The 18,033-nt window shown below is 38.2% G+C and overlaps 1 protein-coding gene across 1 annotated transcript; it reads left to right on the top strand.

Annotated features, from left to right (window-relative positions):
• Window positions 1–14,647: 14,647 nt before the first annotated feature.
• Window positions 14,648–15,705, top strand: LOC141647693 (uncharacterized). The gene is made up of 5 exons (XM_074455990.1): window positions 14,648–14,826; window positions 14,927–15,135; window positions 15,232–15,358; window positions 15,448–15,540; window positions 15,685–15,705. Exons 1-5 carry the CDS (start codon window positions 14,731–14,733, stop codon window positions 15,703–15,705), a joined length of 546 nt encoding a protein of 181 aa, XP_074312091.1. The 5' UTR covers window positions 14,648–14,730.
• Window positions 15,706–18,033: the final 2,328 nt, after the last annotated feature.

The following is an 18,033-nucleotide window of genomic DNA, read 5'->3' as shown; positions in this document are numbered from 1 at the left end:
AAACCAGACGACCTCATAGGTCCTTCCCTGATTTGGGTATGCCTTATGCCACAGCCTTGGAAAGGCTAATCTCTAAAGGAAAGCTCAAACCGATTGGTCCAACTTCGGACCCTCTACCAAACAAGCGAGGTCGAAGATGGAATAGAAACCTCCTTTGCCAATATCACCAATGTCGCGGACATGCCACTGAAATGTGTCTCCCTCTAAAAGGCGTTATCCTTGATATGATTGAAAAGGGCGAGTTACCATTACCTCCCTCAGCAAACAACAAAAACAACCCTCCAGAAAACCCTATTGGACACAGTGAGGAATCTTCCCTGGATTGCTCTCACCTCATCTCTCCTGACGATGAGAAAATTCATACAATTGATGAGGATGGCATACAGAGCGCTATAATGATGCTCTCCGTCTCTATCAACAACATATTCTCAAAGCTGCAAGTGGCTATCGATGATTTGAACACTCGGGTAGCTAATTTGGAAAAGAGACGTGGTAGTACCGAAAATGAACCTGACCATCAAGAAAACCAACCCTCCGTTCACCAACCAACAACTGTTGAAAATGAGGAGTCATCCGATGGTTCCAACATCCATGAACCCACAAACAAAGAACATGAAATTGCCTCACCAAACTCTCCTTCAAAATACCAAGCAATTTCCTCAAAACTGTCCATTGACAATGACCAAATCCTGTTTCCGCCCAGGGTTACCAAAAACAAAACTCACAAAAACATCCCCAAAAATACCAATGTTGGAACCATGGGAAAACATCAAAGTGTATTCACAGATCTGGGAATACCATATGGCACCGCTCTGGAGATACTTGCTTCAGAAGGAATGCTGCAACCCATTGGTCCGACTCCGGACAAACCCGGACACAAACGAGCCCGATCCTGGGATGGTAATGCCTATTGCCGATACTATCAAGCCAAAGGCCATGACACCGAAACCTATTTCAAACTCAAAAACGCCATTCAAGATATGATCGAGGCTGGCAAAATCATAATTGCACCTCTCAGTCAAGACAATCCTCCTGGATGTCTCAAGTCAAACAACAAAGTTGAACGTTTTCAAAGGATATTTGGTCGGACTATGGTTTTCGGTTACTTGTCGTTAGGAGCACCTAGACCAAAACAATATTTATAACTTCACAAACTACTCTACTATTAGTAAAGAGGTAAGTAAAGGTCAGATCCCAAGGGACGGGTATTGATGTAGGAGTTTCGATTGCAAGTAGTGGTGTCTAAGGGTGTCACAATTTGGGTTGAGATAAGAAGATCACTAAACTAAATAACAATGTAAATAAACAAGCAAGATGGTTAAAAAGAGATGTAAACAATTGATTAAAAGCACTAGGGTATAATGGGTTCATAGGGGATTCATGGGAATTGATCATACAAACATATTCTCAAATTATAAGCAAGCAATTATTGTTGTGATAGGATTGAGTTTGTTTATATCTTACAATCCTAGGAAGGTTTGGGTGCCGGAGCCGATTCGATTAGATTGTACAACACCTACAAGTCGACTTAATCCTCCCTACTCAACTATATACATGGTCTAATGAGACTCGAGTTGGTTTATGTCTTACAAGTCTCATTGAAAAGGTAAGTGATGGGTAAAAAATGCAAGGATTCATAGGCTCGCATTTCATCAAACATAACATATGCATAAGTTGAGATCACAACAAGCAAGCAAATAAATTATGTGAACATATTATATTATGCACGAATCATCCCACATGTTGGTTTCCCCTAATTCCCCATTAACCCTAACTAAGGAAACTACTCACTCATTATCAAGTTTAACATGCTAACAAGGTTGTCAATCATATTAACAAAGCAAAACATGATGAATGAATGGAAATGATTAACAATAATTAAAACAAGGGTTAAGAGAATTATACCTAATGATGATTCCAAAATAATAAGCAAAGAATAATAGAAGTACTTGATGATTGATGGAAGGTTGTCAATCTCCCAATAATACCCAAATGATCTTCAACTACCCAAAATAAATGATGAACAATGGAGAAATTAAGGAAATGAGATTTGTATTAATGCTTAATTAAAAGTTGATTACAAGATTAAAATGAGATTAAGATTGCATAAGAAGAACATGATAATCTAATTAGTATAATGGGGTATTTATACTAAGGATTAGGTACATAAATTAGGGTTACTAAGGGCTTAAATGACGATTAAGACCCTTAAGAAAAGTTGAGGAAGTGCTCCTCTCGAAGGAGATGCTCATCTCCGCTTTGATAGTCTTCAAGGAATATGTGCATCCCGAGTGGACTGAGGGAGAGGACGTTTTGCACTGTGAAGGAATCCAAGCGGCCAGATGGTCGGGACGAGCGGATTGTGGAGGTCCAGGACGAGCGGATTGGGTGGTGGGACGCTCGGATTCTGGAGGGCTAGGACGAGCGTCCCGAGGCTGCGACGAGCGGATTGTGGCTCAGCAAGCTTCTTCTTCATTTCTTCTTTTCTTCTTCCAACAATCCTCAAGGATTTTGTTGGGGATGCAAGGATCTTCTCATTATTGCCCATCTACGACATTATTTACATAGGCCTTCTAGTATTGTCTTCACTTTGATGCTTGGTCATTAGATTCGATCAATTTAGCTCCATTTTGCCATGAAAATGCAAGGTTTGCACTCCTCTCCTACCAAGGAAACAATACCTCAAAGAATATGCAAAACGAAAGACTAAAGATAGTAAATGACCCAATTATGCACTAGAAAGCATAGGAACGAGGCTAATTTGGGGACTAAATATGCTCAAATATTGGTCACATCAAATATCCCCAAACCGAACCTTTGCTCGTCCCGAGTAAAGAGGTGACAAAACTAGGACCCTTATTTAAACTATCCTACTAATATAACCGATATGAGACAATTAGCGGGTCTCACTCCACCCCTTCAACTCACAACAAGACAACCATGAGGTAGGATGCCTTCTTGCAAGGCAAGGTGGGTCTTGCCAAAATGGCGATACATCCAAGCATTAAAGCACACAAAATCAAGTAATGGATGCATCTACAAAATAATAGCCACTTTCCTCATCTAAGTGGCGGAAATTATCTAAAGGGGAAGAAATCTAAGGGTACACATTCCATTATATATATGATTTCTTCAAACTACTAAGCCTAGAAGGATACCAATAAATCACCTCCAAGTTGTGTCAAGCTAGGGTACCTTTTTCCTCAATCGTTAAATGCTTTTGTCAAGAGTAGACTCCCTATGGTGTTAGAAACACTGGAGGATCGCGGAATTCCCCTTCTTGCCTATACAAGAAGAAGGGTCGTCCCCTCTCTACCATGCACAAAAGTGGATACGATGGAAAAGGGATCAATAGTATTTGAGTTTCATTTAGGAGTTTGCTTTGTTGTTGTTTTTTTCCCCCAATTTCTTGTGGCATTTGACATTTGAGAACACTTTCTTTTTGCCATTTCTTTTGATGTTTGGCAATTTCAATACTTGACAACTTTCAACTTTCAACTTTTTGCATTTTCTTTTTTGAACATTTTCAAAGCTACCCCATTTGTAGTGAGGGTGCTTATATTTGAAGCATAGGAGTTTTCATTTTTGTTACTCCTCTTTTCTTTTGATGTAATTTGAAAACTTTTTTCACTTTTCATTTCATTTCTTGAACTCAAATTTGAACAATTTTTGTGCCCGTTCCCTTTGATGACAAAATGTGGTAGAATATGGATGATGGTTGCATGGTTTCAAGGGTCACCTTGGAATAAACGGTAGCCAAAGAGTTATCACATCACAAGGTACTCTTGACTAGGCCTTAATCCATGGGTCAAAGGATACTAGCATGACACATCCTAGGGTGTTTTACAAGCATTCTAACAAGCAAAGTCTTAAGAAGAAAAGTATCTACAAGGGCCTTATATACACTTGGCAAGCTTCCCAAATAGACGGTTTCACAAAATTTTTCCTAACATGCAACTATATGCCATAATGCAACTAACATAAATACATCTCTAATGCATATGATTCTACCAACTAGTATGCCAAATAATCTAGATGTAATCCTAAATTCACATTGTTTTACCGCATCAATCAAAATAAAGCCACATAGTCATTAACATAAAGAGGAAAAAGGAGATTGGAAAGATCATACCATGCGGTCTTCAATATCCTCATGTCTCGGATGTGGCATAGTCGATCAATGTGAAAAAGGATGAACAAACACAATATATACAAAACAATATATACAAGACTAAACTATGAAGGAAATGAACATATTTTTGGATTTTTCAATTTTTTTGTATTTTGTTTTAATGAAATTAAAGGACATATTTTTGTATTTTTCAAATTTTTCGATTTTTATCATTTTTTTAAAAAGGTTAATTTAGAATTTCCCATCCCCGCACTAGTATGGGCATTGTCCTCAATGGCCAATACGATAGGAAATTATGCAATTTACATGAATATGCATGATTTCTAAACTAAATGCAAATGATATATAAACAAGAGTGAATGCAAACTAAGCTATGCTATATGATGTATGGTTTTGGTTATGGTGGAGAGCATAATTTAGATTAGCTCCCAATGCATATGCATAAACTTCCCCAAACCAAAATAGACACTATTTCTAATGTCAAAAATTGGGGGAGTTCATGCATAAAAAATTCAATGCATGAAACTTTAAATTTGTCATTTTAGATTTTGAAAGTTGGGAAAAATAAAATGAACACCTTAATGTAACCAAGGTGTTAGTCCTCTAATGTTGCTAGGACACCACAAAATGATCAAGATAAAATAAAAACAAGAGAAGTGGACAAACCATAAAGGAGGTGTAAGCATGTAGGATCCTCCAAGTGTTTTCTAATCCTCACCCACCGTGTCATCATCATCATCATCATCAACTTCCTCACTTGAGGCATCATCAACCTCCATGGATGAGGAATCATTTCCACTCTCACTTGCACTTTCTTGTTCATCCTCACTTTCCTCTTCTTCTTGAACTTCTTCATCTTCACCTTCTTGCTCATCACTCTCATCAACAACCATCTCCGCTTCACCCGGTCTACCACCTCTAGAAGTGCTAGGAACGAATACCTCCTTATCCGCCCAACTAGGCAAAGGACAAGATGGATCGAGAAGTCCTTGCCTAGCAAGATGTAGGAGGGGCGGATATTGTGCCTTGTAAGCATCAACTCTATCATTATAAGCTTGTTTATGCATTTCCCTCATCAATAGAGTCAAGTAATCGTTTCCCGCCTTGGCATTTTCGGGGTTGAATTCGTGGTAGACGAATGGATAAGGTGGGGTGACAATGGAGGAGGAGGGCTCGGCAACTTGTTCCCCTTGGTGTTGAATGATGTATTCGGCTTCTTCGGAGAGTGGGAGAAGGTAATTCGGTCTATGAACATTCAAGCGGCAAATCTTGCTAGGCAATGTGAAGGATTTAGCTTCATTTGTCAACCACCCAAATTTGTTATCAAGAGTATCATTCTTGACCCATTTGAACTTTAGAATCATGTTGGCTAGATCAATGGTAGGGCCTCCCTTTACCGGTGTATAAGTGTCATTCTTGTTGAAATCTCGGTTAAAGTGCTTAGCCAAATAAGTCACTAATCCTCCGTTGACAATAAAGGCCGTGCCTTCTTTGCCACAATCAACATTAAGCCATCTATCAATTAAAAGTCGTAAAGCATTGTATGGCTTTGTGAACTCTCTCCCAATGTTCAAAGCCGACTCAAGAAGAACAAAATCAAGTTCGGTAAGATGATTTGTGCCTTTCCTAGCTATCAAGGTATTCCCAACAACCTTATGCCATACTCTTATGCCCGGATGATGGACTAAGAGAGCACGACAATCATGGTAGGATGTGAATTCTTTTCCGGAAATGGTCTTCCATAGAGGAGCGGGGTCATACTTGGTAGGCTTCTTTGTGTATTTCGGGCTATCACTAAGGCCAAATATCTTACCAATTTCGTCATAAGACAATTTTCTATCAACATTCTCGAGACGAAACTCAATATTGGTTAGGGTCTCCACCTTGATGACTTTCAAAGAGCTCAAAAACTCTAAGGTGAGGGAGGAGTAGGTCAATTCTTGCATTTCAAACAATTTACTCAATCCCATAGACTCGAAAAAGGTCTTTGTTTGCTCAAGAACACCCAATTTTGACAAAGCATCTTGACAAATGAACTTGGTGGGCATGATGGTTTTCTTAGCAAAGAGAATAAATTTCTTCCTATGGGAGTCGGAAGTGAAAATTACCTCCGGATAAACGGCTAATTGTTCAATGACCGGAGTAGTAGAAGTAGTAGCTTCCATAGGAGGACCTTGTTCTTGAATCTCCAACCTTGCATTATGAACTACCAATGCCTTTGATGCTTGTTTGTCCTGAAGAGCTTGTTGTCTCTTAGAAAGGTTCTTCTTTTGGGGTGCCTTGCTTCCACCTTTTGTTCTTGCCATACTCCTTTGCTTAGTAACACCAATGAAAGCTTGAAGTCTTCAATTTCTAGTAATGCCCAAATCGATTTAGGATACATGAATGTTGCCTTGTATCCCAAAAATAGACTCAAAACTTGAAGATTTTGGTGTTTTAATCACTTGTTGTTGCTAAAGGAGTGATATAATTTTGATTTTGAGGAAGTTTGGATTTGATTTGGTTAGTTTTGGTTGAGAAATTTGATTTTTGTTGATGGAAAGGATGAGGGTTTTGTGGTTTTGGGTAGTGTTTGTGTTTGAAATAATGAAAATGAGTTGGGAAAGTGGGTTTAAAAGACCCGTTGAATTTTTGAAAAGCAGAGGGAGACGAGCGGCTTCAGGGTCGGGATGCTCGGATTCTCCAATTTCTGGGTTCAGGAAAAGTGCCTGGGGACGAGCGTCGCGAAGGTAAGACGAGCGGATTCTTGAGCTGGGATGAGCGTCCTATGCTGGAGACGCTCGGATACCTTTCCAGGGAGAAATCCCAAAAATTGACAGTGTAAAGACGAGTGTCTTCCTTCTGGGACAGCCGTCCTGGCTGAGACGAGCGGATTCCTTGCTGGGACGCTCGGATTCTCAGTCAGACCCAAAAATTAATTCTGCAGCTTCACAGGACGAGCGTATTATGCACTGGACGCTCGGGTTCATTTTAAGACGAGCGGATTCCTCTCGGGACGCTCGGATTCTGCCGTTTCTACACGGATTCAGGTCCATCCGTGGGTGCTTCGTAACGCGTATCATTTCATTCTTCAATTCTTGTGTTTTTCATTGTGGGGGTACTACAAAGGCATGAATAGCCTAGGCAATTGCTATCCCCACACTAAGGCAAAGCACTACACATCAATAAACTCGTAAGTTCCTCCCTCACTTCTCTCAAAATGATGAAAATCTTGATCAAGGCATAGAAATGTAAATCCAAAAATGACAAAAATGCAATACGATAATTAAAATGCAAGTTAGGGAGTTAGAATATTTACAAGTGGTGGTTTAGGGAGGACTCCACCAAACTCTCATCCAATAATGAGATGTCAAGGGGGCATGCTCAAGGTGTTGTTGATGTTACTTAACACCTTGAAGAAGTAATCAAAAGCTTGTTCATTTTCATGATAAAGATCTTCAATAGACCTTTGCGTTTGTTGTTCTCCATGATGGTCTTGGGCCATAGCATTACCAATATAGGGATTGAATATCCCTTCAAACTCATCATCCTAAAGACCGCATACTTCGTCCACTTGATCACTAAAAATGTCTTGAGTTGATAAAGACAACTCTCCTTCTTTCTTTTCTTGGCCAATGAGGCCTTCTTCTTCACTTGTCATGGGTGAGCTTTTCAAGCTCTCATTGTTGCAATTTCCTTGTGTTAGGATTCATAAATTCCATTTCTATACATATTCATATATGAATTAATTTATTCGGTCATAAAATAAATACAAGAGCTTATGCATGCAAACATAAAACAAAGTAGAGAAGAAATCGTCACTTCTTACATTTGTGTTTCGGATTTTGGGCACCAACAAGATCTCCTTCTTGTTAGTTCTTGAGCTTTCCAACAATGGATGAACAAAGGTTCAAATTAGAACCTCTTCCAAAAGCTTATACCCAAGGAACACCCTTAATGACTAATATTATTATGAGCTAGTAATAATATTAATCTTACTTAAAATTTGGACACAAAAATGGTGTTTTTGTTCTCTTGTATTTCGGTCAAGAGAAGAGGATTTTTGTGAGATTTTGCTCTCTTATTCTTTCACAAAGTGTAGAGTAATTTTTGCACACTCAAAAAAAAAATATCACACATCTTGAGTTGTGGAAATGAATGAATAATAATAGAAGAGAAAACTCCTTCTATTTCTTATGGTTGGCCGAAAAATAATAGCCTTGGGTAGCATGCCCAATGCTTTTTATTTTTGCTCTTCACAAGAGACTAGCATGTAACCCTAGTTTTAGGTTTGTTCTTCTCAAGATGTTTAGCCTTGCATGCCTACACCCTAGGGTTATGATTGTGTTTGTAGAATAAAATAATTCAAACAAAACAACCCTAAAACCCCTCCAATTTCGGTCACCCATATAACATGGTGGTCCATTTTATTTTTGTCATTTGTCAATTGTGACATATGTGACATGTTACTTGACATGTTACATTATAATGTATTTTTAACATATTAAAAATCATTATATAATTAAATATGTCACATACAAAAATAATTAGTAATTCATAATTACTTGTACAAAAATGGCTCATATAATTATAAACTACAACAACTTGTATTTATAATAAATTATTCATTCTATTTTTAATTGTTTCATAAAAAATAAATTAATCTAAGTAATAAAATAATTCGATTACTTAGACCGTATCTAATTTAATCGAATTACAATGAGACACGTTAACTTTACTCACAAAATCATCCGTCAATTTTAAGCAATTTAATTAACTCGTATCGGCATACGATTAATTAAATAATCAATTAAGAGTATTTTCCTATAGGTATGACCTAAGGAGATCAACTGATCACCACCGTCGCACGACAGTAATGTCAAACTCTAGTCAGCCAATCATTACCGATATGTGTGAACCAGTTGACTGTAAAAAATTACTTCCCACATGTATTCTTAAATATGAGATTTAAACATGTGATCATTATGATCGACAGTTGTGATCGCATTATTGTCGGAGGACACATATTCCAACAATCTCCCACTTGTCCTCGACAAGTGTGCGTCACCAATTCTCTTGTCCTATTACTATCTCCCACTCAATGCAAGGTGTGTTTCGGGTCGTACTTGCAAGTGATCATATCGAGAGTGATTTCCTCGATCTGGAGAATAACTGATTGACCGAAATTATCTACCATAGATACACTACAAGAAAAACTAAAACAGGCGACCGAAATTTGGCGACTGATATATTTAGTCGCCAAATTGGCGACTGATTTTCAAATTGGCGACTGAAATCAGTCGCCAATTTGGCGACTGTCTTTTTTTAAAAGGGAATAAAACTTGGCGACCGAGAATTAAAATATGGCGACTGATTTATGTGTAGTCGCCAAATTGGCGACTGAAATTCAGTCGCCAAAATGAATTTCAGTCGCCAATTTTCTTAGTAGAAACCAGGCTGTCATTTTTTAAAAAAGGAATCTATTTGGCGACCGTGTTTTGAAATTTGGCGACTGATGTAGGAGTAGTCGCCAAATTTGGCGATCGAAAGCGATCGCCAAGTTGCTTTTCGATCGCCAAATTTTTTATAGAAAACAGAAGACCTCTCTCCTTCTTTACTCTTTCGAAACAAAAAAAAAAAAAAAAAAGAAGAGAGGAAAGCAATGGCTTAAACAAAGCGACGACAACAACCACACAACCACACCACCACTTCCACCACTTCCACCACCGTGACCACCGTTCTCATTGGCTCCATCACTCTCTTTAATTAGGTTAGTTTTTTTTGTTTAATTTCAGTTTAATTTGTTTAATTTGTTAGATTAATTTGTAGTTAGTTTGATTAATTTGTGGTTAGTTTGTTAGATTTATTTGTAGTTAGTATGTTAGATTAATTTGTAGTTAGATTTAGTTTAATTTGTGTTTGAATTAAAAGGGAATGATTAAGGGGTTTGTGTTTAGGTTTAGGGTTATGTGGTGGGGGGTGGAGGTCGGCCGTGGGTGGTGGCGGTGGGGGAAGGGTGGCCGTGGGTGGTGGCGGTGGGGGAAGGGTGGCCGTGGGTGGTGGCGGTGGGGGAAGGGAATTATTGTTATTATTATTAGTATTAGTATTAGTATTATTATTAGTATTTGTATTATTATTATTATTGTTATTATTATTATTATTATTATTACTAATTAAACCGCCTTATTATTATTAATGTTAAGCTAAGTGAAACCGTCCTTTGCATTAATGGAATTAGCTAAGTGGAACCGTCTTTTGGATTAAGAGAAATTATCTATTAGCTAAGTAGAACCTTCTTTAGGACTTGATTTTGATAAATTTAGTTTGATAATTCATGTTATTGATGAATTGAGGTAGAATAACCTTGTTATTTTTGTTTTTCTTTTCTCTTTTCGGGGTTGTCCATTTGCTAGGCACCACCGCGCGTAGTAGTTGTTGCTTCTTGTTTTCTTTTCATTTTTGCTTTTACTTGATTAGGTAACCTCCTCTTACCAGTTACTTTTTAAATTTACTAATTTTAGTTCAAATTATGTTACGGACTTTAGGATAGAAGCCTTTACTATGTGGTTGAATTGGGCTATTGATTGACTTAATTAATTTAGTACTTGATTGTGTTGTTGTTTGATTTGATGTTGACTTAGTACCAGTTCAAGAATTACTCATTAGGAGTAATTCTTGAATAGTCCCCATTTTGGGACTGTCTTTGTACGTTTCAAGTCATTTAGGTAGTAAACACGTACTTGTGATTTATTAATGAGGAATGAGTTTGGTGGCGATCCCTTTAATGTTCTCCGAATACATGTATATGTACTGTGTATTTGGAGAATCAAGGGAATTGCTGCTTAATTTTTTCCTTATTAATAAATTACAAGTGTGTTTGCTAGTGACTTGAAACGTACATTGACGGGTTTAGGTTGGAGTGATAAGGACCCCATTCGAAGATGGATTACTTATTGACAATATTTATATATTGTTTTCATATGTTTAAATTTTGTATTTAATATTATTGTTATTTTTTAAAAATGTTTAAATTTCTTTGGGGTCTTCTTTAGATTAAAATGAAGAGATTGGAACGTTCATGGATGTATGAAGGAAGATTAGACCATTCCAATAAGAAAAGACGTCCTACCGCTAGATTTATAAAGGGTGTTAGCGAGTTTATTGAATTTGCTAAACAACAAGATGAATATGACTTGGTAGACAAAAAACTTAGGTGCCCTTGTGCCAAATGCAAAAACCTGAAATACCAGCTTGACATTGTAGTAGAAGAACATCTCATTATAAACGGGTTTAAGCCAAATTATTACAATTGGATTTCACATGGAGAAGCATATTCTCCAATTCATGAACAAACTCACACCCAACAAATACAAAATGATGAGAACCCATATAGAGAGATGGTTGTTGATGCTATGGATTCCACTATTTTTAATAGTGATGACCATACAACTATTTTCAAGAACAACCGCCACACCCACAAGCAAAAGCCTTTCTTGACATGTTAAAAGCCTCGGAAAAACCCTTGTATGAAGGAAGCAGAATGACATTGTTACAAGCCGCTTCTAGGCTAATTACCTTGAAATGTGAGTTCAATATGCCATTTGTTGCTGTTGATGGCATTGCCTCGTTCCTTGAGGAATCTTTCCCCGATGATAATATCATGACCCGAAGTTTCTATACTACCAAAAAAGTAGTTAAAGGTCTTGATTACCGCATGAAAAGATTGATGCATGTCTGAAGGATGTATGCTATTTTGGAAAGATGATGCTTTGCTTGACAAATGTAAAGATTGTGGGGCGGATAGATATGAGACAAGTGAAGGAGATACAGTTTTGGTGTTGAAAAAAGGCAACGGTAGTAAGAGGGCCAAAAAGAGTAAGAAACCAATAGCATGTAACCAATTGTTTTACTTTCCTCTCGCACCAAGACTTCAAAGAATCTATGCCACCAAAAACATTGCCGAACAAATGAGATGGCACAAAGAAAACCCACGTGCTCTGGGGAAGATGAGTCATCCTAGTGATGGGGAAGAATGGAAACGATTTGATCAGATGTATCCTGATTTTGCCAAGGAACCCCGCAATGTACGACTTGGCTTGTGTACGGATGGATTTGATCCTTTCGGTAATTTTGGGAGGAAGTATTCTTGTTGGCCCGTTATGGTCACACCATACAACTTACCACCTTGGTTATGTATGAAAAGACCATTTATCTTCTTGTCACTTATTGTTCCGGACCAAAAAGCCCGAAACGTAATTTGGATGTTTATTTACAACCATTGGTGGAGGAGTTGAAATATTTGTGGGAAGTTGGGGTGGAAACTTATGATGTGTCTAAAAACAAAATTTTCAACTTAAAGCTTCCCTTTTGTGGACAATAAATGATTTTCCCGCCTATGGTATGCTATCTGGGTGGACTACACAAGGACAAAAAGCATGTCCTTGTTGCATGGAGGAAAGTAAAGCATTTTGGCTTTCCAATAGCAAGAAAATAAGCTGGTTTGATTGTCATAGATGCTTCTTACAAGAGGGAAATCCACATAGGAAGAACAAGAAAGCTTTCACAAAAGGTAAAGAGGTGCTTGATGCCCCTCCGAAACGAGTGCCTGGGGATGAGATATGGAAGACGGTATGTGATTTACCATCCCCTATTGATGGTACCGAGGAAGAATTTAAAGAATTGAAAAAGCAGAAAAAACGGTTGGTTTAAAAGAAGCATTCTTTGGGACCTTCCTTATTGGAAGACAATGTTGATAAGACATAATTTGGATGTAATGCACATAGAAAAGAATTTCTTTGAGCAACTAATTGACATGATCATGGATGTAGAAGGTGAAAAATGTGATAGCATTGCTTCTAGAAAAGATTTGCAGAAATTTTGTCATCGTCCCAAATTACACATTCGCGGCGACGGGTCTAAGCCAACATCCATTTTCACTCTCGACAAAGCTAAGAGAAAAGTATTGTGTGAGTGGTTACAAAATTTGAAGTTTCCTGATGGGTATGCATCAGATTTTAGTCGATGTGTTGATCTTAAGAAGCTGAAGTTGCAAGGCTTGAAAAGTCATGATTGTCATGTATTCATGGAGCGATTATTACCCGTTGCTTTGAAACACCTCGTGCCGACAAACGTTTGGAATGCAGTTGTTGAGATTAGTCAATTCTTCCGAGATTTATGTGCCTCTTCAATATGTGTTGATGACATGATTCGTCATGGAAGAGCAAATACCACAGATATTGTGTAAGCTTGAAATGATCTTTCCTCCTGCATTTTTTAACTCCATGGAGCATCTACCGGTTCATTTGCCATATGAAGCCAAAGTTGGGGGACCCGTCAAATATAGGTGGATGTATCCATTTGAAAGGTAATTAAGATAATCTAGCTACTTTTAAATTAAAATTAATAATAATAACTAATCTATTTATTATATGTTAACTTTATTATTAATAAAACTCATCATTAACTTTTATAGGTTTCTTAATCATTTGAAGAAAAAATTGGTAATAAAGCTAGGGTGGAAGGTTCTATATGCAATGCTTATTTAACGGAAGAGATTGCAAACTTTTGTTCTCTTTACTTTGAAAAACATATAGAAACCAAAGCAAAAAACTTGAATGTTGAGAAACCGGATGAAGTAGACGGAAGTTTACCCGAATTTTTTCAAACTCAAGATGATGAAGGGTGTTCATCAAAGGGGCAAACACGATATTTGGATGATAAAGAGTATAATCGTGCCCACCTTTACGTGCTATCTAATTGTGACCTCTTGGAGCCATACGAAACACGGTTTGTTAATGATTTCATTCAGAGGAATCCTAATATAAGTAAGGATGATGTTTGGGACAAACATGAGGACCAATTTCCATCATGGTTTCAGAAACATGTAATTGAGTTGAATATTCAAGATGATTTGATAAGAAGTTTGGCTTTTGGTCCTTTAAAAATGGTAAGAACGTGGAATCGATACTCGGTTAATGGGTTTAATTTTCAAACATTCAACCACGGTAAAGGTAAGGCTAGGTGCAATTGGGGGTTACTATTTCTTCTCTTGATGACAACGAATACTATGGTATAGTTGAAGATATCTTTGAAATTAGTTATAGTGGACGTGACCGAGCTTATAAAACTGTCTTATTCAAGGTTGACGGGAAGGATAATTCTGTGGCTGGAATGAGAGTACATGAACAATACAAGCTTGTAGAAGTGAATCGTACTAGAACATACTCTAAGTATGATCCATTTATACTTGCACATCAGGCTCATCAAGTGTATTTTGCTACTTATCCAAGCACAACAAATGATAGAAATCAAAATGCGTGGTGTGCAATCTTTAAGACAAAGGCACGGTCACAAGTTGATACAACTTTTTTCCAAGAAGAAAACGTTTCAAATGAAACGCTTTTGTCTCCACCCGATGAAATCAACTATGAACATGAGAATAAAGATGGTGAAGACATGGAAGAGGAAGAATTTTATGATGTGGAAGAGAGACTCACGGGGAGGATGAGGCGGAGGAGGAGGAGGAGGAGAGAAGGGAAGAAGAGGAGGAGAGGAGGGGGAAGATGAGGTGAGGAGGAGAAGGGAGGAGGAGAAAAGGAGGAAGGACGAGGGGTTTGGAGATGAAGATGATTATGATGATGATGATGACGATGATGACGATGAGGAAGAGGATGAGGATGAGGACGAGGGGTTTGAAGATGAAGATGATTAAATTGGTATAATTTTGTATTCCTCAAGAGTAAATTATTAAAATTTAGAAGTCTGTATAATTTTCATTTATCATTATTTGTGTTAATTTTTATTTGTATTATCGAGATGGCTGGAGCAGGTCGAGGTAGGAAGCGTGGAGGCGGCTCAGGAGGAGGACAGAGTACGCGTCCGGAGCAGGAGGAGGAGTTTGTGCAGGAGGATCCGATGCAGACAGACGGTGACGGTGAGGAGAGTGACGCTACCGACGAGACACCACGGGTGCCGATACGGTACACTTCGGATCATAAGATGATCCTTGAGCCGGCGGGATTATGGTAAGTTTTATTCTTTATTAGTCTACTATTTTTTTTTTTTTTTTTTTTTTTTAAATAATAATTGTTTGTAATTTTACATGTTCAAAATAAATGCAGGTTTATGGACGATTGCGTGGTACGAGGTGTCACGAAAAGCACGAAGACTAATTTCGTGGGTCCAATTCCTACGTCGTGGACACAAGCTTCTCCTGCACAAAGAGATGCGTGGTTCAATAACTTTCGGGTATATATTTTCCGTATTTCTTTGTTTTAATAACCAAGGTTATACTTTTATAAATACTAATATGAAATTTTGTCGCTTTTTTTTTGTAGCAAGCATATGCTTGGTCACCGTCTCAAGAACGGAATGTCCGTATCGTGTACGAGGAAGTCGGTACTCGACGATATCGGGACGTGATTTGGAAGGTAGTTAGGCGCCCAAAGGAACCAGAGCACATGAAAGGTATTTAATTAACTTGTTTTGTTATTTGTATTAATTAGTATATACTCTCTTATATTATAAATAATATCAGTAACTTATTAGTTATGATTTCATATGTGTAATTGCAGGTGACAAGTATGAAGGCTTAATACAAAGATACCAAAACTCCCGCTTTTCAGGAAGAAGTCTAAGCAAGCATCCCTCAACAAAAGAGGAGGAAAGGAAGACGCCGTGAACAAGCCTACTCATTACGCGGGTTCACGATCGTTCTGGAATCGTATGTTGGGGGTAAGTTTGTCTATTATTTCACACTTTTTTTTTGTTTTCAATGCAACATGTTTATTTTATGTTAGATTTTTTGTTGATTTTCTAACATGTATGTTTTTTTTTTCATTCAGAGAGGAAAGAAGAAGTCACAGCCGATTGCGACGGTATGGAATCTGTTTTCGGACACGCATTCCAGGGTTGACCACAAAGGGGTTAGAACTTGGACTAAGCCAAAAGACAAGCAATTATATGTAAGTTTCCGTAACACTTAATTTTTGTTAATTTATTCTCTTTTAAAATGTCGTATATAAGGTGGTTACCATATTAACTTACAACCATTTGTTTAATATTGTAGGAAGCATTTGAACAAGAAAAAGCCGCCAATCCAGAAACTCCGGATAATGACATATGGTTTAAGTTGGTGGATGGCTTCAAGAAAGGGCACGTGTATGGTACCGGAAGTTCAACACCGGCTTTCTATGAGAAAACGCGTAGAAGATCGACTTCAACAATTCCCAAAGAACACGTATCAACCGGGAATTATTAGTCAACTTCAAGGTCAAATAAAGGAGCGTGATGAACGTGATGCCAAACGTGATGAAGAATTGCGCCAAATGAAGGAAAGAATGGCAATGTTTGAGACTTGGTGGCAAGGTTGTAACCCCGGAACTCGACCCAACTACGATCCAAATGATCCGCATGGTCCACATGGGGGGAGTGGAGCCGGTGTTGGCTTCCAAGTAGGATGATTTTAGCATGTAAGCTTGTAAAACTTGAACTTTAGACTTGAACATTAGAATCGCTTAGCTTGTAAAACTTTCATTTTCAATATATGAAATGAAGATTGAGAAATTGGGAGGTGTTGGGTTGAAATGTATGGTGTTGTGTGTGTTGAAATTTGGGATGTATGGTGTTGTGGAACATCGGTTTGTATGCAGGTTGTAAATATTTGGCTAGCAATGAAAACGAAAAAAACCACCAAAACTTACAGTAGCTTTGGCGACTGATTTGCAATTTGGCGACTGCAAGTCAGTCGCCAAATTGGCGACTGATACAAGGTAGTCGCCAATTTGGCGACTGATTTGTAGTCGCCAAATCCTAAATCAGTCGCCAATTTGCCTCAAACCTAAATCAAGCTACGTCACCTAAAAAAGGCGACTGCCTTGGCATTTGGCGACTGCTATTCAGTCGCCAATTTGGCGACTACCTTGAATCAGTCGCCAAATTGGCGACTACCCCATCCGTCGCCATTTCAATCATTTGGCGACTGAAAAATCAGTCGCCAAATTTGGCGACCGACTTTAGTCGCCAAAGCTAGAAAAGGCGACTAAGGTCCGCGACTGACCTTTGGCGACTGATTTCAGTCGCCAAATTGATTTTGGCGACTGATTTCAGTCGCCAAAATCAGTCGCCTGTTTTAATTCTTTTTGTAGTGGATACCTTCCGAGCGTGGCCACGCATTTCCAGTTCATTGCTCCTCGAGTGGCCCTGAGATATTGTTTTAACCCTGACAAGGGGTGGACAATTCCTATCGCACTATTCCCTTCGATTAGCCACAGCCATCATAACCCAAAAAATGCCCATTTGACCCCATTTACAAAGGTCGTAGTAACATAAATCAAAGTTAATCTGAAACTGTGCCACCTTAGACGAACAGTCTTTAGTCAAAAGAATCGACTCATTAGAATACTATAGTAGCTCTCGCCACGACCAGGCTATATAAATTTGCCAGAACTCTATAAGCGGTCATTAGGCCCGACAAAGTGTTCCCAACAGTCTGCCTATGTGATCGACTAGTCATTTCATATGACTCTATGGCACTTGAACTTGCCATCAATCGCATCACACTCTAGTCACTTCGAGACGTCACCTCATACAAGTGACTATGGGCAAATACTATGTTAATCCGGGTTCACTTTAACAGGGTTCAATATTGTCTCTACAACCCGTTTGGATGTAACAAAGTATAAAAGGAGTTTTTAGATTTAAAAACTCGAACGACAAATGTGATTATTACATATGAATAGTCAATACCTGATTACTACTTCATAGTCTTATAATCCAATTTGATTTTTGTACGTAGTTGTTCATCTCAATCCAATTGAAATGACATATGACTCATCATGTTAAGCCTATGAGAAGGCTTTGGTTAGTAGGTTTTATCAACTTCTTGTACCTTACTCAACCTTACTACATACTCGTTTTCCTTT

This window comes from Silene latifolia, chromosome 1 (assembly GCF_048544455.1).
Source record: "Silene latifolia isolate original U9 population chromosome 1, ASM4854445v1, whole genome shotgun sequence".
Taxonomy (NCBI): domain Eukaryota; kingdom Viridiplantae; phylum Streptophyta; class Magnoliopsida; order Caryophyllales; family Caryophyllaceae; genus Silene; species Silene latifolia.
Note: the sequence above shows the minus strand (reverse complement) of the source record. Positions and strands in the feature narration are given on the sequence as shown.